This window comes from Perognathus longimembris, chromosome 5 (assembly GCF_023159225.1).
Source record: "Perognathus longimembris pacificus isolate PPM17 chromosome 5, ASM2315922v1, whole genome shotgun sequence".
Classification (NCBI taxonomy): Eukaryota; Metazoa; Chordata; class Mammalia; order Rodentia; family Heteromyidae; genus Perognathus; species Perognathus longimembris.
In genome coordinates, this window is record NC_063165.1 from 63,685,531 (window position 1) to 63,708,274 (window position 22,744).

The 22,744-nt window shown below is 43.9% G+C and overlaps 1 protein-coding gene across 1 annotated transcript in view; it reads left to right on the forward strand.

The window, feature by feature from the left end:
- LOC125351928 (kelch-like protein 6) overlaps positions 1-22,744 on the forward strand; it is a 53,559-nt gene that overhangs the window by 24,696 nt on the left and 6,119 nt on the right. The window contains exons 3-4 of the mRNA XM_048347031.1: positions 10,244-10,693; positions 20,880-21,117. Of these exons, the coding sequence (XP_048202988.1) occupies positions 10,244-10,693; positions 20,880-21,117 (688 nt within the window). The remainder of the gene's footprint in view (positions 1-10,243; positions 10,694-20,879; positions 21,118-22,744) is intronic.

Sequence of the window (22,744 nt, forward strand, 5' to 3'; positions counted from 1 at the left end):
ATTGGAGGTAAGAGTCTCACACATTTCCTGCCTGATCTTCCAACTGTGATCCTTGGATATCCGCCTCCTGAGTACTAGATTTATAGGTATGAGCACTGGTGCCTGGCCAAAATTTTGTATTTTTTGAGTTGTAACTCATATACAAAGTCTGTCTTGGGGTACAAATTCAAGAGTGAAAAAAATGAGATTTAAGCTGTTATTTTTCTACCAATGAACTTAATCCTTATCCCTAGCTTCTAATTCTACCAGAGGCAGAAATCATTGCTAATTTAATGACCCCTTACTTTAGGATAGTTTAGTCAATTCAAGATTATTGTTGCTTATAGAGGTGTTCATACATGCTGTGCAAGGGCATCATGAAAAGCGGTCCATCCTCACCATAGTCACTTGCTACATGCCAGTACCCACTGGAGCATCTGTCTTGCTTCAAGTCTGCTAGTCATCTCATCTACTTCTGTGTCCTCTTGGGCTATACAGGACACTTTCACTTGCTCCTGTGCCAGCCTGGAACCACAGAGAACATGGAAACGCTACCAGAGGTCCTTTTGGCCTAGTAGCAGTCCCTTCCAGCATCTCATCTGTCATTGTTTGGCTGGGCTGCTGTTCTTTTGCTTCCAGCCCAGCCATCCAGGCAAATATTCTCCTGTTCTCTATTCCACCTCCTGAAAGGGGCTGGTCGCATGTCCTGCTCCAGAGTTTTGGTCTGGGTTGAAAGGCAGGATCATCTCAGGAACCTAGGCCTGTTTCTTACTCTTTTGTTAGGCCCTCTCTTTCTCCTCCCTCTTCCGACCTGGTGATGGTTGTCTCCCCTAGTGTGAGAAAGAGTGACTCTTACATTACCAAACACTAACTTTGGCACAAATTTTCTGCTTAGGGAATTCTAACTTTTTGGCAAAAACTTTATACTTAGAATTTAGGGTTCTAACTTTTGATGCTAATAGAGCTAGGTTCTTGCCACTAATTGGTGGTGTTCTTTCAAACCCAAGTTACTAGTATATTAAAAAAAAAAAGCACCCAAATCAAGAATTGTTTTCTTCTCTTCCCTATCATCCCTTTCCTGAATAAACTGATTGTCAAAAGACAACCAGATAGGCTATGGAATACAAGAAATGGTGTGTTGGATTTTAGTTGTCATGACAACACATTTACCAGATTATCACTTTTACTGCTCCCTTTCTATCACCAATTACTAACAATTTGCTAAAAGTAAGGTAGTCTGTGTGAAGCTGGGTGGGGGGGGGTGTAAATTAATTGGTCACATTTATGCAGCAATTTAATATTCTTACTCCTATATGATCTCACTTGATATTGTCAATATCTGAGTGAGCAGGCAGGTAATATATTCACAGTAAGCCTGCAAGGTGAGTGTTATCGTCTCATTACTTCCTAGGTGAGGAAACTGTGGCTCATGAGGAGATTTGTTCATCAGGTAGTAGAGTCTGAGGCCTAAGTCCAGAACTACTGCCTCCATATGTTTACTTCTAGCCACTACTAACAAATCCTCAAAAGTAAGAATCCCCAGTAAGCTTTCAAACTAGTGGACAATGCAAACAGATCCCAAAGCAGGAAGGAAATAACATAGGGCCAGATCTCATCAAACAGGTAACATTTCAACAAGTGCCAGTAGAGTTAAGGCAAAAACAGACCCAGAGCTGGGTCCAGTGGCTCACACCTGTAATCCTAGATACTTAGGAAGCTGAGACCTGAGGATCCCAGTTTGAAGCAAGCCTGGGCAGGAAAATCTGAGAGACTCTTATTTTGTGTGTGTGTCCCACTTGTGGGGTTTGAACTCAGGGCCTGGGTGCTGTCCCTGAGCTTGTTTGTGCTCAAGGCTAATGCTCTACCACTTGAACCACAGTTCCACTTCTGGACTCTTCTGAATAGTTTATTGGAGATAAGAGTCATGGATTTTCCTGTGTGGGCTGGCTTTGAACTATGATCCTCAGAACTCAGCCTCCTGAGTAGTTAAGATTATAGGTGTAAGCCAGCAGTACCTGGCTAAGCCTTCTCCCAATGACACTCCCAGGTAGGGCCTAGAAGTGGGAAAGGAGGTGAAGATGGAAAATTGGGCACAGAGATAGTCTTACAGGAGAAATACTTCACCTTGGAGAAAAAAAATTATAATAAAAATTTACAATACATTTAGAAATGTTTTGAGAAAAATTTGAGCTTTATTATTCTCAGCAAATTATCTTCCATACACTGAGTTGGTGGAATTAAAACCCTTTGCAATGACTCAGGCTACTCAGGTTCTGTGATTGGTAGAATTGCTGGTTTGGATTAAAATGGGTCTTCATTATTGTGTAGTAGACTTATAGGAGCCTCCAGAGAAATGCGGAAGCAACTGCATGAAGCCCTGAGGATCACAGATTTTGGGAAATGCAAAAGGAAAAGGAGGCAGTGAAATGAAAAACAGGACTGTGTGTGTGTGTGTACTAGTACTCTAGTACTGCATCTTGAACTCAAGACCTGGGCACCAACCCTGAGCTTTTTGTTGTTGTTGCTGCTGCTGCTGGTTATGATGCTTGAAGTCAGGGCCTGGGCAGAGTCCCTGAGCTTTTTCACTCAAGGCTGGCACTCTCCTACATTGAGCTACAGCTCCACTTTTGGTTTTCTGGTGGTTAATTGGAGCTAAGAGTCTCGCAGACCTTCCTGCCCTAGCTGGCTTTGAACTATGATCCTCAGATCTCAGCCTCCTGAGTAGCTAGGATTACAGGCATGAGCTACTGGAACCTGGCTCAATTTTTTAAAATCTTTCATGTATGAGAGAATGCATCTGATACTTATCTTTCCAAGTCTGACTTATTTCACTGAACATAATATCCTTCAGTTCATCCATTTTGTTTCTAAAAACAGGATTTTATTTTTCTTTATGTCTGAATGAAGCCCCATTGTGTATCTACACCACATTTTCTTTATCCATCTATGGATATACACCTACGCTGATTTTATATCAAATATGCTACAATAAATTTGGGTATGTCTTTAATATGTTGATTTCATTTCCTTTGAATATGAACCAAGCATAGGACAGATGAGTTGCATGATAGATCTATTTTTAGTTTTTTGAAGAAAGGCAAAATTAGACAAATTCTATCGAATAGGAACAATATATTAAGTATAAAACTTTTGCATTCTGGGCATATCTGTAATCCTATTACTCAGGAGGCTGAAATCTGGAAGATTACAGTTTGAAGCCAACCCAATCAGAAAAGTCTTTGAGATCATATCTTCAAAATAACCAGCATGAAAGCAAGGCTGGAGGTGTGGCTCAAGTAGTAGCATGCCAACTGAGCAAGCAAAGCTGAGCGAGTAGGAGGCCCTTAGGTGTAGGAGAAAATATTTTGTAACTATTCATCTGTCAGAGGATTAATATCCAGAATGTACAAAGAACTCATAAAATGTAACATAAAAATAAGTAAGACAATTAAAATAATGGGCAAATGGTCTAAACAGACACTTCTCAAAAGAAGAAATACAAAGAACCTCACTAGGGCAGACACTTTGCATGGGAAGTGTCATTGTGTCTTGGTGGTTTTGTTGATCATATTTTTTATCTCATCAGACAATCAGGTGCTGGCTGAAACCTTTAGTTCGCATTTCCCCACCAACAGGAAGCTGCTGTCTGTTGTTATTATCTACCATCTCCCCCTTCTATCAAATAAGCTCATCGGATAGGCTGAGGCAGAAAATCTGAATAATCGTAAATGTGGGAAACATAAAAAGAGTGTTAAAACATAGTTTCTTTTTTCTACTATTTCTCACCCAAAAGAAGTTTACCAGCCATTGGTAGGGATCACAGGATACTGCCCCAAACCCTTCATATTCAAAATGTTAGGTATGGGCTTGGAATGTGGCCTAGTGGTAGAGTGCTTGCTTAGCATGCATGAAGCCCTGGGTTTGATTTCTCAGCACCACATACACAGAAAAAGCTGGAAGTGGCACTGTGGCTCAAGAGTGCTAGCCATGAGCAAAAGAAGCTCAGGGACAGTGCCAGGCCCTGGGTTCAAGCCCCAGGACTGGCACAAAAAAAAAAAAGAAAAAAAAGAAAATGTTAGGTATGTTAGTGTCATCCACTACACCCCCCCCCACCCCCGCCCAGGGCAGCCCCTGTGCTCACCAGGCCTCTTTGGATTCCCCTGGCGTTTTATTAGCTCATCAGTGCAAATTACAGTGTCAAGGTGATGCCTAGAGAGGGGAGTTAGCAGGTCTTCAAGGTCATATCTACCACCCATTAGCTGTGGGACCTTGGGCAGTGCCGTTAGTTCTCAATTCTCTAATTCTTTCTCTATATTAATGAGGATAGTAGAACTTTCCTCTTTTTAATTTGCTAGATAATTTCATTTTATAAAGCAAAAAAAAAGTTTTATTTGGTAAAGGCAACAGCAGGGCCAGGGTGCAGCAGGCTCATGCCTGTAATCCTGGCTACTCAGGAGGCTGAAGTCTGAGGATCATGGCTCCAAACCAGGCAAGTAAGTCTGTGAAACTGTTATCTCCAGTAAACCAACAAAATGCCACATGTGGAACTGTGGCTCAGGTGGTAGAGTGTTAGCCTTGAGCAAAAAAGCTCAGGATTATAGTCCAAGATCTGAGTTCAAGCCCTAGAACGAGACCAAAAAAGGAAAGAACTATAGAGCTAAGCACCAGTGACTCATGCCTATAATCCTAGCTACCCAGGAGGCTGTGATCTGAGGATTGTGGTTCAAAGCAAAGCCAGTCAGAAAAGTCTGTGAGACTCTTATCTCTAATTAAACACACACACACACACACACACACGCACACACACACACGAATGCATGTACACAAAAGCTAGAAGGGCAGCTGTAGCTCAAGTGGTAGAGTGCCAGACTTGGGTAAAAAAAAATCTAAGGAACAGTGCCTAGGCCCTGGGTTCAAGCACCAGTACTAGTACACACACACACACACACACACACACACACACACACACAGAATTTTTCAAAATAAGAATTTGGTAAAGCTGGCATGGTAGCATGTGGTTATAATTCCAGAACTTAGGAGGCTGTGACAGAAGGATCCCAAGTTGAGGCCAGTCTGTGTGACCAAAACTCTCAAAAAAAAAAAAAAAAAACCCACTTCCAAACAGTTTGGCATATAATAGGTAGCCTTTGTTTTATTTTATACATTTAATTTTATTTCCTCATTGTGTACTTTAATCATGAGAACATTTTAAATATTTTGTTCTGATTTTAAAATACATGTTCAGGATAGAAAATTTAGTCTATAGCAAAATCTAAAAAAAAAAAACCCAACTCAATCACTTTATGAGCATTAGCATTTTATTGTTACTAGCAGATATGTTCTTTGTTATGTAAAACGTTATCTATTTTATTTTTATTTATTTTTTTTGAGCTGGTCCTGGGGCTTGAATTTGGGGCCTATGTTCTGTCCTTGAGCTTTCAGTGCCCAAAACTAGCACTCTACCACTGGAGTCACAGCTGCACTTCTGGCTTTTTGGTGGTTAATTGGAGATAAGAGCCTCTTTCCTGCCCAGGCTAGCTTTGAACCATGACCCTCAGATCTCAGCCTCCTGAACAGCTAGCATTAGGGTGAACACTGGTGCCCATTTTATCTGTGTTAAATAGGTAATTCTGACATGTGATTGTAAAGTGAAACAGTTAGATGTAATTCAACTATTAACCTTGACCTCAGCCGGGTGCCTCCCCCACCCACCCAGAAGAGTATAAGTATTTAGGTATAACTATTTAATTTTCATATTCCTTCTTGTCATTTAAAGCCAGCATGAGTGGACATGGTGTTCTGCATGGGAGGTTGCCATATTGAGTGAGTTTCATGTAAGTGATGTTTCATAGAAGTTTCCAGAAACAGAGCCAATGAGATTCTGGTGAAAAGTTCTGAGAACTCAACAATGCTTGAGCTCCAGTGTGTATTTTTACTTTTTAAACCAAAAACCTACAAACAACTGAACAGGTGTTAGAACTCTCAACGGTTTCCATAGTTGCTCAAGCGAGGAGCCAGGCCACAGGCAGCTGGGGCCGGCAATCAAGGAGAACTGAGGCAGAAGTTGGGCTTTCACCAATTTTACATTGACTCTCAGGGCAAGATAGCCTAAATGGACAGTTGCAAAGTGAAGTCTGACTGGAAAAAGGTCATATTTTGTGATGAAGATTACTTCAGAAAGTTAGTGATAATGTGCTTCTAGATTGCTCTGGAGTGTAGCTGGACCTTAATCAACTTGGTACATTCTAAAGCCAGTTCTGATCCCCCTTTACCTGCAGGCTGTGGCCCTGTGTTCTCTTACTGTCACCTGAGCCAGCCTTCTGCACACTGTACCCCACTATATTCATATGCATACCATTCATCCTCTCACCAGGATCTGCCTTCTGATGGACATTTCTTTTTTGTGTGTGTGTTTTTTTTTGCCAATCCTAGGGCCTTGGACTCAGGGCCTGAGCACTGTCCCTGGCTTCCTTTTGCTCAAGGCTAGCACTCTGCCACTTGAGCCACAGCGCCACTTCTGGCCATTTTCTATATATGTGGTGCTGGGGAATTGAACCCAGGGCTTCATGTATACAAGGCACGCTCTCTTGCCACTAGGCCATATTCCCAGCCCCTGATGGACATTTCTCATGATACATTTCCCTTGGCCCTTTTCTGAAAACTTGACTCAGAGATCCAGTATATTAAGAGGGTATCTAGGAGATTAAACTTATTTAGAACAAAGCTCCAGAGAACAACAAATAGTAATGAAATCTCATCTGTAAAGGAGGTATTAAATAATATGATGGATATGACAGAATTCTATAATCTGTAAAATACTGTCAATGCATAAAAGATTCATTTTTATGAAGAAACCCAGGTACCAATCAATATTTTTATATTTTTGTTTTTATATCAGTATTGGGGCTTGAACTCATAGCTTCACATTCTCCCTTGGCTCTTAGCTCAAGGTTTGTGTTCTATCACTTGAGCCATAGCTTCACTTTCCATTTTTTTCTGGTTAATTGGAGAGAAGAGTCTCTTGGATTTGTCTGCTCAGATTGGTTTTGAACTTTAATACTCAGATCTCGGTTTCCTGAGTAACTAAGATTAGAGGCATGAACCACCAGTGCCTGGCTCACAAATTTTTTTTTTTGGCCAGTCCTGGGGCTTGGACTCAGGGCCTGAGCACTGTCCCTGGCTTCTTCTTGCTCAAGGCTAGCACTCTGCCACTTGAGCCACAGCGCCCCTTCCGGCCATTTTCTGTATATGTGGTGCTGGGGAATCGAACCCAGGGCCTCATGTATACGAGGCAAGCACTCTTGCCACTAGGCCATATCCCCAGCCCTCACAAATTTGTTTTTAAATTATGAAAATGATACTAATTCATTTCAGGGGGATATATAACTCAATGAAATATGTAGATTAGCAAAAATTAAATTCCCTATCAACTTCTTAGAAACTATGACATGTTATATTATCATCTTTATGTAGTATATTCTCTATCCATCTCTGTGGGACCTGTTTCTGTGGGAGGATTGTTGTCCCTCTGGTGACAAAATTTTGCCATATGACTTTCTCTGGCCAGTTAAATGCAAAGGGAAATGGCATGGTGCCCCTGGGAAAGTTTAAGAGGGTTTGTGTGGTTCTGCAATCATTTTTCCCTACTTTAGAAAGCCAGCATATCTCAGGTAAGCACTCTCCCATTATCCTGGGTTCTGGAGTGAAGAGCCTTGCAAAGGGCATGTGGAGGATATACACTCTTCTAAGTTCCTAAAATTTGATGCTTAGATTTAACACACCACAGCTTAATTTGCCCTGAGAGGCTTGATACACAGAACGGTGAAAAAACTGTTAATATTTTGGTTTGTATCCTTTGGCCTCTATCTATACTTACACACACACACACACACACACTCTTAAATTAGGTTTGAACTCAGGGCCTATAGCTTGCTCAACTTGTATTCTATCCATAAGCCACAACTCCAACCTTGTCTTTTGGTGATTATTATGGAGATAAAGTCTGTGGACTTTTCTGTCCAGGCTGGCCTTGCACCAAGATCCTCCATATCTCAGCCTTCTATGTAGCTAGGATTATAAATGTAAGACACTGCTGCCTGCCTCTATATGTTTTGTCTTTATAAAACCAGGCTCATAATGTACACATGATTTTGTTTTTTTGTTTTGTTTTGTTTGTTTGTTTTTGCCAGTCCTGGGCCTTGGACTCAGGGCCTGAGCACTGTCCCTGGCTTCTTTTTGCTCAAGGCTAGCACTCTGCCACTTGAGTCACAGCGCCACCCTGCCGGGCCAGCCGGCAGGGGAACAGAAATCCTGACTGAGGGGCGGCAGGGATATGGAAAAAGAAAAATAAGGCAAGAGAAAAAAAGACAAGAGACAAAGATGGGGTACGGGAGGTCTGCAGCCGTGAGGTTGAACCTCAAGACTGCAGCAACAGTTTATTCTTAACTTCCAGCTTATATGCAGTTTTGGAACCAGGGAATAGCATAGGGTTGTTAAAATTCCAGAACATAAAGAGGCTTTGAAGTTTGCAACATTTGATTACAGTAAACACAGGACAAGGTTGATTAACATACTCCAGCGGACATAGCAAGGTGGGGACATAGCAAAGCAATTCCGGACAGTGGCTGTGAACAAATGTCCTTGCCTTTAGCATATCCTGGCGGTAACAGCACAGCCAGAGGTGATAATGAACCTAGCTGCAGGTCTGGCTCCCGTCATCTTGGCGACATCGGCACAGCCAGAGGTCAGGATGAGCTTAGCTGCTAGCTCGGCTCCCGACACGCCACTTCTGGCCATTTTCTGTATATCTGGTGCTGGGGAATCGAACCCAGGGCTTCATGTATAAAAGGCAAGCGCTCTTGCCACTAGGCTATATCCCCAGCTGTACACATGATTTTGCAGAGTGCTATTCTTGTTTCATTTTGTGAATCTTTACTGTGTATCTTTAATAGAAAAGGGTCTTGTTAAAATAATCAAAAACATTATCATAATCAAAATGAATACAAAGTTACTTCATATCACCAAATATGAGTCCTAGGAAACACGTCTCTGTCTTTTAAGTTGTTACTGTTCTTTAAATCAGGGATCCAAATAAGGTCCATATACTTTGCAGTTGATGCATCTCTCTTAGACCTCTTAGTTTTGAGTTCCCTTTCCTTTCTCTCTTTTCCCTTGTAATACATTTGTAGAAGAAATGAAACCAGTTGCTCTGAGAATTTCTGAGTTTGGATTTTGCTGGTTGTATTGTAGTGTAGTGGTGTGTGTGTGTGTGTGTGTGTGTGTGTGTGTGTGTGTGTGTATGTGTGTGTGTGTTGCACATAAATGCATACCAGTCTTGGAGTTTGAACACAAAGCCTGAACATTGTCCTTCAGGTTTTTTTTGTGCAAGGCTAGCACTCTACCATGTCAGCTACAGCTCCACTTTTAGCCCTCCGCTGGTTAAGTGGAGATGAAAATCTCACAGACTAGAAAGTCTACCCAGGTAGCCCAGGCTACCTTTGAACTGTGACCCTCAGTTCTCAGCCTCCTGAGTAGCTAAGATTACAAGCATGAGCCACTGGCACCTGACATGCTGATTGTGTTTTTATGGCATCATGTAATGTGTTTTTAATGTCCCCCTGTTTTCTGTAAATGGTGGTTAAATTTGGACAAGGCTTCACTGGGTATATAACTTGGTGGTAGAGCATTTGTGTAACACATGCAATACCCAAGCTATTCCCATTACTGAAAAAAAAAGTAGAGGCTTGATCAATTCACAGGATAGGTTTTTAAACTCAATACATCATAAATATTTTATCTATGATTTTATATCCATCTATAGCTAGGTGTCAGTGGCTCACACATGTAATGCTTACTATTGATGGGGCTGAAATCTGAGGATCATGGTTTGAAGCCAGCCTGGATAGCAAAGTCTATGAGACTTTTATCTTCAATTAATCACAAAAAAAATTTAAAAATGAAAAAAAGAACTGAAAGTGGAGCTATGGCTCAAGTAGTAGAGCTCTAGCTTTGAACAAAAAAGCTAAGGACAACACCTAGACCCTGAGTTCAAGTCTCAGTATATTGGTATATTCCCTCCTCCCCAAATATATTCATCTACAACATGCTTTAAAATGATTTTAGAGCTATAGACTGCAAGAATGCATCTTGTACTTAGCTAGTCCTCTATGTTGGACATTTTTTTATTATTATATTCCACACACTGATCAATGTCTTTGTGGATTAATCACTTTCTCTCCTGTTTTGTCCCCTTGTTTTCTGTTAGTTCCCGCGGATGGTGGATGCCTGTGCTAGCTTCCTCACAGAAGCCTTGAACCCAGAAAACTGTGTTGGAATCCTAAGGCTGGCAGACACACACTCCTTGGACAGTCTAAAGAAGCAGGTACAAAGTTACATCATTCAAAACTTTGGGCAGATTCTGAATTCTGAGGAGTTCCTTGAACTTCCTGTGGACACTCTGTACCACATCTTGAAGAGTGATGACCTTTATGTGACTGAAGAGGCTCAGGTGTTTGAGACTGTGATGAACTGGGTGCGCCACAGGCAGTCAGAACGGCTCTGCCTGCTCCCCTGCATCCTTGAGAACGTGCGCCTACCACTTCTGGACCCGTGGTACTTTGTGGAGACAGTTGAAGCAGATCCTCTCATCAGGCAGTGCCCAGAGGTCTTCCCACTGCTCCAGGAAGCCAGGATGTACCACCTTTCTGGCAATGAGGTGAGTTGGAGATGAGACATGGTGTATTTAACTGGCAAGGTAAAGAGCCAGGGGCTGGGGGCCAGTGGCTCATCCCTGTAATCCTAGTTACTCAGGAGTCTGAGGATCTTCATTTGAAGCCAGCCCAAGCAACAAAGTACATGAGACCCTAGTCTCCAATTAACTATCAAAATATCAGAAGTAGAGCTGGACACTGGTGGCTCATGCCTGTATTTCTGGCTAATCAGGAGGCTGAAATCTGAGGGTTACAGCTTGAAGTCAGCCCCAGCAGGATAGATCATGAGACACTAATCTCCAATTCACCCTCAGAAAACCAGAAGTGGCACTGTGGCTTAAAGTGATAGAGTGCTAACCTTGAGTGAAAAGGTCAGAGATAATGCTCAGGCCTTGAGTTCAAGTGCCATGACCAACAAATAAATAAATAAAATCAGAAGTGGAGCTCTGGCTCAAGTGATAGCTAGCTAGCCTTGAATGAAAAAGCTCAAGGACAGTACCCAGGCCCTGAGTTCAAGCCTCAGGACTGGCACAAACAATTACAACAAAAACAAAATCAACCAAATGTTCAAAAAAATGAACTAGGGACTGTCAGAGATACAAGTGAAGCTGAGCTAAGCTCATGGTTCTTATGTTTGGAGGCTCTAATTGGCATTTCACCAGCATCCTGGCAAGGATTCCTTTACTGTGACAACAGGGCAAGAAGTAAAAAAGGAAACTAACACAAGGGACCAAGCATGTAGGTGGCCTGGGTTCATAACAACCCACTGTCCTAACTAACCAGCTGTCCTGCCAACTAATCCACTGTGAGTAGCCAGCATGAGGCCCTTCTGAAGGTAGTCTACAATCAGCTAAAGATCTCTCACAAGGCCCCACCCCTTAAGGTTCCAGCCTCTTAGGACCACCCAAATCAAACCACAGTAGGTTGCAAAAGCAGTCTTTCTGCCTTACAGAAATGTTGGTCTATATCACTGATCATGAATGTTTATCAAATGAAGGGCAGGGAATTAAGCAGACTTTCCCATACTTGGACTGTTAGATTTGGGGGTAGTTTGTTATGCAGCAATTGATAACTAATATAAGCATCTAGCTGGATATCGAGAGTTGCCTTGTAACTTAATAGTGCTAAGCAGTGGTGCCAATAGGAAATCATACATTTAGCCACACTTAGCAAAATATTAACCCCAAAGGCATGACAAATATTAACCTGAAGTCGTAAATGTGATCCTTGTCAACCAGCTCAGCAGTGAGGATCAGAGCCTGCATACAATATGAGGCAGGGCACAGTCTGCTCATGCTCTTGGTTCAGTGTTTAAAATACAGAATCTCAGTTAACTATACTTCCAATATTCTGTATTCCAATGTGTCAGTTTTGCTTCTGTTTCTTATTTCCTATTTCTTGAGTTCCCTAAGATTCAGGTGATACAATTGTCCTCTGATATAGTTAAGTTCCAACCCTGTCCTCAAAAAGGGCTGCAATGAATATCGCCACCGTCCACTCCTGGGACAGCCTTGTTGAAACAACATAGTCATTTTTGTTGGTCCATTAGTACAGGCTCTGGACAATGAGCAGTTAGTATTGTCTGCTTTTTTGTTGTTTTTTTAACGATCTGAAACTAAGTGGTTAGGCATGATGGTTGCGTGCAATTAATTCATTATATGACTTGAACAAACTTGTATGTCTTCAATAAACTCTCACATTTACGACTTCAGGTTAATATTTGTCATGCCTTTGGGGTTAATATTTTGCTAAGTGTGGCTAAATGTATGATTTCCTATTAGCACCACTGCTTAGCACTATTAAGTTACAAGGCAACTCTCGATATCCAGCTAGATGCTTATATTAGTTATCAATTGCTGCATAACAAACTACCCCCAAATCTAACAGTCCAGGGCTTGGGGTTGAGCTCAGTAGTAGCTTACTTGCCTAACATATGCAAGGTCCTAGGTTCAATTCCTAGCACTACAAAAAAGAAAAGGAAAAAATACATAGCACATATAAAACAACATTTATTATATCATGAGTTCTGAGTGAAAGAAATTTAGGCACTTTAGATGTAAGATTTATGTGATTGGTTCTGACCATTGGTCTCTTTCCAAGTTTCAGTTAATCTATTGGCTGAGCTGTAGTAGTCTCAATGTTTGAATGAAACTCAAGGATCCACTTCAAGCTATCTCACAGGACTGTTGACAGGCATCTGATCTTTGCTAGATTTGGCCAGAGTTTTTCATTTCTGATTTCCCCTAAAGCAAGTGATCTAAGACTGTGAGAGCAACCAAGATGGGAGCTATAGGGACTTTGATGCTTGATGAACCACTACTTGGGCTGTAATGGGGAGGGAACTATATCAGGTCAGAATACAAGGAGGCAGAAGGTGCTCTGGGACTATTGTGGAGATGGGTTATGACAGGATTTAGAATGGAAAGAAGTAACCCAGAGGCCTGGATTAGCTAGCTTGCATACACACATTCACTTACTCACTCACTTGCTCAGTGCTTAAAGCCCACAGTCTCAAGGACTTGTTCTTGTTGCTGAGAATCCACTGGAGAAAAAATGCTCTTTCTGACATCAGGGACCTCGGGGTAAATTATAAAGGCTGTGTAGATAAAGGGTTATGGGAGCAGGTATGAAAAGTCAGAAACGGCATCTTGAGGAGGGGATAGTGTCATTGCAATGTGTAATAATTTGTAATGCTTAAAAGCTAAGTAGATGGAAGGGACAGCATGGGAAAGGGGTAGGTATCTGAGGAAGATCCAGGCAGCAGGCAGGAACCCAAGAACTTTGGTAGAAGCAGGGTATAGGACAGACAGGACCAAAGAACAAGATGCTGGCTCATGAGTCAGGCGGAAAGATCATGGCTAGTTCAGGTTCCCCAGTAACAGCAATGACCCTCAGGTTCTTGACATAGGGGAGCAGATGTAAAAAAGATGGAGGCTACAGAGAGGAGCCCGAAGCCTGGTTTTCAGACAAATGAACCAGTGCTTGAAGGCTTGTGCTGTGCCCTTAAGCATTTCTCTGCAGCACCAAAAATCCCCTCTGGTAGAGGACCAGACTATAGGTTATGACTCAGCAGTGAGGGAAGAGAAGCTTAGAGACAGACCCTTGACTCATAGCTGGAGAGAAGGCTACAGAGTGGCAGAGTATGTCTTGATAATGAACTGGTTGCTCATATCTGTGCTGCTGATGGGGTGCCTTGAGTGTCTCTAAATTTCTGGACCAATCACCACTCTGTCGCCTCCATCTCCTCCTTTGATGGCCTTTCTACTGTCAGTGCCCTCAAGCTAAGCCCACTTGTGAGGATTTGTCCTGCCACAAATGACCCCTTCTGATAATTCTTTCTGTTGACTCAAAAAAGAAGAGGTAAGGCCATGGTCCAGCCTCAAGAACTGAGGATGAGAAATTGACTATATCTGGCTGTTTGATACAGGAAAAAAAAACAAACAAACAGATACCAGGGGCTGGAATGTAGCTCAGTGGCAAAGCACTTGCCTAGCAAGTACAATGTCCTGGGTTCAATCCCCAGTACCAAAAAAGAAAAAGGAAAAACAGATACAGAACAAAATGCATGGAAAAGTAAAGGTTGTATATTGATTGGTTTGGGCTTTTGCTTGGATTTTCCTCTTGAGGACTCAGTCTTTGCTACTACAACCTATTTATCAACATTTGTGAATAAAAAACAAACATAAATAAATAAATATCCCCCCATGCCAGGCTAGATTCACCTCCCCTGGTGTGGGGATGCTAAGATTACTCCCTTATCAGTGCTCCCCTTTTCACCCTCTCCCCGGGTGCCCGGCCCGCGGGCGGCCAAGGGACACGGGCAAGCCTAAATGCACGCGGCCAAACGAGATACCCTTTTCCTCCCTCCTTACCCACCAAGGAAGCCAGACACAGACGGATCTCGGAGATGCTTCGGAGAGCAATCCAGTTTATTTGGGAGGGGCTCACAGTAATATAGTAGTGATGACGAGGATTGAGCATGAGCTGGTGATAGGCTGGTGAGCTTGTCCATCCAAGAGTAGCTCCCAAGGACCTCCCTCATGGACTAATGTCACTTCCCATAGTACCGCCCTCTAGGCAAAGCCCACGAAAAGGGAGCACATGTGCTCACTGGCATAAGGTGTGGGATGGTCTCAAAGCTATCCCTTCTGGTTCCAGACCCAGAAGGAGATAGGTGTGGCTCACTTCCACACTGCTCCAGGGCTGGGGGAAGGGCGGCATCTCGGGAGCGCACTCATTGTCCTTCCCCCCTTAAGGCCAAGATGAATCCCCAACATCTGCCCCTTTTATTTGTTTTCCTTTTGAACAGCAGGAGGCACCTTACTTGAGGGCGCTCCATGTCTTAGGTTGCCCCCCCCCCCCCATGGGGGATCTTACCCGTCTTCGGCTAACGCACTAGCACTTCAGGCCAACCTGCCTGCCAGGCTGGCCAGCCAGATGAGGGGACTCGGGGAGAGTGGGATTGGCACTTGAAAGAAAGCCCTGTTAATTTTTCTCATGCCAGCAGGCCTCAGTGAGCAGCGGGTCCTAATGGGTGAGTGACCAACCTCATAGGGTTCCTAAATGGCTAAAGGCCAAAGGCCACTTGTTGTCTGGACAGCTCTGGCTTTTCACTCACAATATAAGAGACCAATTTGTCTAGCACAGGGCAATGCAAACATAATGCAAATGGAAGCATCAAGCAGACATGAGTATAAGCAATCATAACACAAGCCAAATGCAACAAGAGCAACTGTAACACATGAGCAATTATAACACAGGCACAATGCAATGGAGGGTCTCTTATCTGGCTCAGTCCATAGGAGATAGAGGAGTGCTTGTCCATTTCAGTGTCACTCAAGTTAGTGCAGATGGCTCTCCCTTCCCTCGATGGTGAAGTAGAGGCAGGATCAGGTCCTGGCGATTTGGCAGCCAGGGTGCTGGTAACTTAACGATTGAGGTTAGTAAACACTTTATAGAAAACATTGCAGCAAGGTACCAATCCCTTGCTTATTGTAAACATTTATCCTAAAACATTAAGGTGTCCAAATCCTTTAGCTCCTATTTCCCTCCAATGGGGGCCCCTAAGATAAGCAGCAAGGGGGAGGGCAAAGGAAGGAGCAACAGTGTGTAAAATTTTCCTTCAGTTCTTGTGCAATGCTGTGGGCCACACTGCCACAGCAAACATTACACCAAAAGGCGCCAGGCAAGGTCCAGGGAAGAAACAGGGCCGACACTGGGTCCATCGCTGGTACAGGCAGGCTTTCCCATTTCTCCATGGAAAAATCCACCACTGTCTTTGTTTTCCTGAAGAGAAAACAAGGAGAGACATCCCTCAAGGGCAGGTGCCCTTGGGTGGTCATTCAGATGAACAATATTTTAAGTCTCTAGCTGGTATCCAGATTGGATTCAGTCCCCCAGTTGGGAAAACACATGCAAAGGCCCTTCCCGCACTGATAAGTGGGTCTGGGCGTCACCATGCTCCTGTAAGGGAGTCCTACCAATGGACTTTCACCTTTAAGTAAGGTGTTTGGCTTGACCAATGTCTCTGGAAAGCCAACAGAGGTTGGTCCTTAGAGAAATTTAAAATATTCAATGTAAACATCGCTGTCCTCAGCTGGTCATGGGGACTCCCCCCCCCTTTTTGTTTTAATAATTGATCCTTCAGGGTCTTTTTACGCCTCTCAATTATGGCCTGACCCTTTGGGTTGTATGGTATTCCAGTGGTATGCTTAATATTCCACGTTTGGAAAAAGGCCTATAAAGGCTTGCTGATGAAACAAGGTCCATTATCCGTCTTTACCTGTAAGGGGAGCCCTAGGATAGCAAAACATTGTAGAAAGTGGCTCTCAACATGCTGTGCTCTTTCCCCTGAATGGGCCATGGCACAGCACACATGTGAATGAGTATCTATGGACATAAATATATATTTCAACCTTCCAAAAGGAGCGTAGTGGGTTACATCAGTTTGCCAGATAACATTAGGCTTTAGGCCTCTGAGGTTGACCCCAGGAGATTGCAGAGGAGGGACTTGCAGCAAGGGCATACATGACTTGCAAGTCCTTATAGTCTTTTTTAAGTCTTTTATAGGAATTGAAGGAAATCTCTGATGTAACCCTCTCCAGTTTAAATGTGTACGCTCATTGAGTCCTTGGGCCATTTGAAGTTTTTGAGGTTGTACAATAACCATAGCTACAATAGTCCCATTAGTGGCCAGCAGGTCGGCCATATGATTAGCTTGTGTCAGGTCCCCAGGCAGTCCTTGGTGTCTGCGAAGGTGCTGTAAGAATATAGGCTCAGCCCGCTCTTTTAACAGAGACCTGACTTGGATCATCAGAGGGGTGATTGGGTTTTCGTCTAATTTAATATATGAGGACACCAGGTTTGGTAGCAAATTAACCACATACAAACTGTCAGAAAACAGGTTCATCGGCTGTTTGACGTGGGTCAGTGCCAGGGCGACTGCATACAGTTCCTTAAACTGTGCAGATCCAGTAACTGCCTCAAAGTAATAAGTGTTTCCTTTCCCATCGGCAGGAGGGGAGGTGGAGTGTACCACCACGGCAGACCCCGCTCTTCCCCCATCTGTAAAAACATTGGCAGCCTTGACAAGAGGCTTGGTAGAGAAAAGTACAGGAGGGGTTCATTGTAGCCTGGAAAATGAGGTCACCCACCTTGAGGTGCCATAATGGCAATCTACCTTTCCCATAAAACTCTCCAGGGCACTGGACACCCGTTCATTATTCCTTCTGACCCATTCAAAATCTGACAGCTGGTAGGGAATGGTTAACACATCGGGATCTTGCCCATAATGTTTCAGGGAAGTATCCCTGCCCTTGATTATCAAGTCAGCTAGCTGGTCTAGCTGGGAATAAACCCTGGGAGCTCCTCCCACTGATGCGTGTACCCATTGAAGAGGCTTGCCTTACTGGGTAATAGCGGCTGAGGAAAGCTCAGATCCGGGGAGGATCCAAAGGCAAAGTGGACACTCAGGCTTGTAGTGGGCCAACTGTGCCATATTTAGGGCCATTTGGATTTTCTGGGAGGCTGTTTGAAGTGATGGAGTTATTATAATAACATTAGTGGGCCCTTTGCCCTTCAAAGAGTCATGGAATGGAAGCAGCTCCTCTGTAGGCAGGTGAAGCCAGGGTCTTAACCAGTTAATCTCACCCAACAGTCTTTGCATCTCCACCAGAGTATAAGATGACTGGAAGGATAACTGCGGTTTAAGGGGGCACACAGAGTCTAGTTTAAGTTCTGCCCCCAAGATCTTAAAGGGGTATACTTTCTGAACCTTGTCACTGGCTATATGCAGTCATCCTCTTTTTTTTTTTTTTGGCCAGTCCTGGGGCTTGGACTCTGGGCCTGAGCACTGTCCCTGGCTTTTTTTTTGCTCAAGGCTAACACTCTGCCACTTGAGCCACAGCACCACTTCTGGCCATTTTCTGTATATGTGGTGCTGGTTAATCGAACCCAGGGCCTCATGTATATGAGGCAGGCACTCTTGCCACTAAGCCATATCCCCAGCCCCTCAGTCCTACTCTTTGTAGGAGTGTTTGTAGCTTGCTAGAGGCAGTATCTAGCAATTGGACATCTGCTGTTCCAATAATAATGTCATCCAAATAGATGTATAAAATAATATCTGACTGGCTCCTAAGAAGTTGAGGAACTTGTGACACATAATGTTGGCAGAAGGCTGGACTATTAGCCATGCCCTGAGGTAAGACTACCCACTCGTACCTCTGGTAGTTAACCGAGGGCATGGAGAAAGCAAACTTTTCACAGTCCTGGGGGTCAAGGGGAATGGAAAAGAAACAGTCCTTGATATCAATTATAATGAAATTATGATCCCGAGGAATGGAGGGGATCCATGGCAGCCCCCATAAAGGGGTGCCGGCGGGGACTATCTGCTCATTAATTTTTCTTAGGTCCGGTACCATCCTGCATTTACCTGAGGCCTTTTCCTTGTTCTCTCTGCCTGTGAGCTATAGTTTAACACAGAGAGAAAACACTGCAGGAAAGCCTGCAGGGCCACAGCGTGGGGCGGGCTGCAGGCAGACTGCTAACCCCGCCCAGCTGCGCGAAGTCGCCAAAGGTCAGCCAATCCCTGAGTCCCTGCCAGTCTCCAGGAATTTGGCATGCCCACCAGCAAGGGTGGAGGTAGAGGGGGGGGGGAAGGAGATCATCCCGACTTAGCAAACACTGATAACAAAAATCTAAGATTCTGTCTCTTTTTCCAACAGCCACACAGTCCAATCCAGTAGGTTTGGGGCCGGCTTTGGGCCCCGCATCCCCGGAGCCCAGCACTCGGTGCACGCAGCCGCTCGCAAGTTGGGACTTTAAAAATCCCCGGCGGGAGGAGCCCCAAACTAGACGGCTGCCGCCGCCCCACCTGGCTCCAGGAGACGCACAAAGCTGCGCGTTGCCCAGGACTCACATTCATGGCCATCCCCGCGTTTTGGAGGATGAACCTCAGTATTTTAAGAGGCGAATTATTCCACCTTTTCTGACTCTGTCCCATCTTCTTTGCAGACCTGATGGGAGAACCACGTGTCCCCGAGATTCTACTCCAATTCCCTTAGGGCTTGCCGGTAGCTGCCGGACTCCCTCCCACGGGCTCTGGGCCCCACATTCGGGCGCCAATTGCTGGGCTAGATTCACCTCCCCTGGTGCGGGGATGCTAAGATTACTCCCTTATCAGTACTCCTCTTTTCACCCTCTCCCCTGGGCGCTTGACCTGCGAGCGGCCAAGGTGGAATGAAGGTTCACAGGCAAGCCTAAAGTGCACGCGGCCAAACGAGATTTCCTTTTCCTCCCTCCTTACCCACCAAGGAAGCCAGGCGCAGATGGATCTCGGAGATGCTTCGGAGAGCAATCCGGTTTATTCGGGAGCTCACAGTAATATAGTAGTGATGATGAGGATTGAGCATGAGCTGGCGATAGGCTGGTGAGCTTGTCCGTCCAAGAGTAGTTCCCAAGGACCTCCCTCATGGGCTAATGTCACTTCCCATAGTACTGCCCTCTGGGCAAAGCCCGTCAAAAGGGAGCACAAGTGCTTGCTGGCGCTAGGTGTGGGATGGTCTCAAAGCTATCCCTTCTGGTTCCAGACCCAGAAGGAGATAGGTGTGGCTCACTTCCACACTGCCCCAGGGCTGGGGGAAGGGCAGCACCTCGGGAGCGCGCTCATTGCCCTTCCCCACTTAAGGCCAAGATGAATCCCCAACACCCCCAACTCTGTTAGATCCATCTAATTTTGTAGGAAAAAGTGGTTGTTTTGATTATCTCAGAAGTGGATACAGTCTTTCTGCCTCCCATTATCATGGCCTCAAGACTTTCCTGTGCGAGTCCAGGGGATGGATGGTCCAGGAGGAGGCAATTCTTTCTTTTCTAGTAATATCCATCTGACACCTACTACTGCTCCTATAGACAGGACAACATGTTAAGCGCTGTGTTATGTGACAAGTGCCCTGCTCATCCCTTTACTTCAAGGCTCTTGAATACTCACAACAACCTGATGGCAATAACAGGCACATTACAGATGTGTGTCATACCCCCAAAGTCACATGGCAAGAGGTAATGGAGATCATGTGTATTTGACCCCCAAACCTCTTGGGTCCAAATGCCTGTGGTATGAGAGACTTTACCTCAAGGCTCGAAGGCTCTCAAGGCTTATATGCCTGAGGTGAGGACTGGGCCCCAGCCTCCCTGGCTACACCCTGATCTCTCCTTTGCTCTTATTTCTCCAAACATCCTATATGGTGACTGTCAAAGACTTCTCTTTACAGAAAAAGTAAGTGGTAAGCAAAGTGTGAGAAATAATGAAGAAATTGAAATAAGGGAGAAATACCCCCAAATGAAATTCCATTCCAGGATTTAAGGTTTCAGGCCAGGAAGTGCATTTAATGGTCAAGAGTCCCTGGTTTCTTCACATAGTGTAGACCTGAAGCCTATTATACCCCAGCCCCTGGCCAAAGACTCCACACACTATCCCACTTAACCCTTAACAACAGATGAGGTCATTAATACTAAACTAGTATTAATTGAAATAATCCCCATTGTATAAATCCCCATTATAGTAATGATGAAACTGATGCTCAAGGAGGGCAATATCACCTTGGTAACTGGGACCTGCTGTGTTCACCCCCATAGCCTAATCTCCTCACCATTTTGTTTTGTGACCCCAGCCTACATATTCTTCCGATTGGTTTCCAGATTATTTCGGAGCGCACCAAGCCCAGGATGCACGAGTTCCAGTCTGAGGTGTTCATGATCATTGGTGGCTGCACCAAGGATGAGCGATTTGTGGCGGAGGTAACCTGCCTGGACCCCCTGAGGCGCAGCCGCCTGGAGGTGGCCAAACTCCCACTGACAGAGCATGAGCTGGAGAGTGAGAATAAGAAGTGGGTGGAATTTGCATGCGTGACATTAAAAAATGAGGTCTACATCTCAGGTAAGCAGGAGCCATGTTATGCCAACGCCAGTCCTCAGTAGTCCTCCACATTTTCCCAAGTGCCAGCCAGGTGACCATCCTGTAAGGTGACTATGAGTTGGCAATGGCCTCACTCTGAGTCAAGATACAGACCTAGGGGCCCAGGTGCTTGTTTCTTATCTCAGAGAGTGAATTACTACCTAATAAATACTAAAGAGTGAGCAGCATGCTCCAGGCCCTTCATAGAGAAAGAAGCTAAGGGGAGCTAGACTTCATTTGATCTCCACATAGAGCACAGAGCTAAGCCTGGAAATATAGTAGTGAATGAAACATCTGGTCTTTCTCCAAGCTTGACTCCCTCTCAAGTCTACTAGTCATACATTTATACACTTCAGAATCTCATTGAAGTAGTATTTCAAAAAAGAACACTTTTTAATTCTGAATTAGTGTTTAGTAGTTATAATTACTTCATTCCCAAAGTGAGAGTTAACACTCTCTCTAGCACTTAGCATTGTGCCCGATCTCAGAGGGTAACTGTTTGATAAATACTTGCACAATTAGAATCACCTTTACTGTATAGAATGTGAATAACTTTAATAGCATTCAAATTCTTGCCTTTCTCATCAGGGTAAAGTAGATGTTTTAAGAGAAAATTGAGGCTCCATCTTGTAACTACCTGATAAATGTTAGGCATAATCTCAATCCAGGTGCTGAGTCAAGTTCCAGGTTCCTCTTCACATCAGAAGCCACCTGGCTCTTCTTGAGACCATTTATTAGGAGGCAGAGGCCCCTCCTCACCCTTAGAGCCTCTTTGCCAATTTGAACTTGTCTGGGAAGAATGGCTTCCCACAGTTAGTTTCCTTTAAAATCAAGGGCAGGCCAGCTCTTATGTCACTGATTAGGCTATAGTAACAGGCTACAGTAGAAATATCTTCAATTTTTACATAAGAGTCAAGTGATATAGAGAATAGAAAGTAAATAATAGCAGTTTATCTGTGCCATTTAAATTTTATTAATTTACTATACTTTTGAGCTCATTGCATCTCCTTTGTTTTTTGTGTTGCATATATTCTCTTCCAACTTTGGTTGATATTTACATAACCTTTTTAATTTTTCCTATGTGAGTTACATGTTATGCTTACAAAACTTTTCTATTCCTAAAATCAAGATAGTCTCCTATATTCTCCAGTTACTTTGATAGCAGCTACATTTGGATTTTATTTTAAATGTAGTGTGAAATAAGTGAATAACTTCTTTTTTTCAAACAATACTAATTGTTCCAGTAACATTTATTTAATTTCTATATGTTTCCACCTGTTTTGTTTTGTTTTGTTTTTTTGGCCAGTCCTGGGCCTTGGACTCAGGGCCTGAGCACTGCAGTTCCCTGGCTTCCTTTTGCTCAAGGCTAGTCACTTGAGCCACAGCACCACTTCTGGCTGTTTTCTATATATGTGGTGCTGGGGAAGTGAACCCAGGGCTTCATGTATACAAGGCAAGTTCTCTTGCCACTAGGCCATATTCCCAGCCCCTGTTTTGTATTTTTAACTGATCAGTTTGCTTAATTGTATGTCTGTCTATACCATACTTTTCATTATAATAGCTTTGGGTGCATATTTTAATTTTTAATAAGAAAAGTCTATCTTCATTC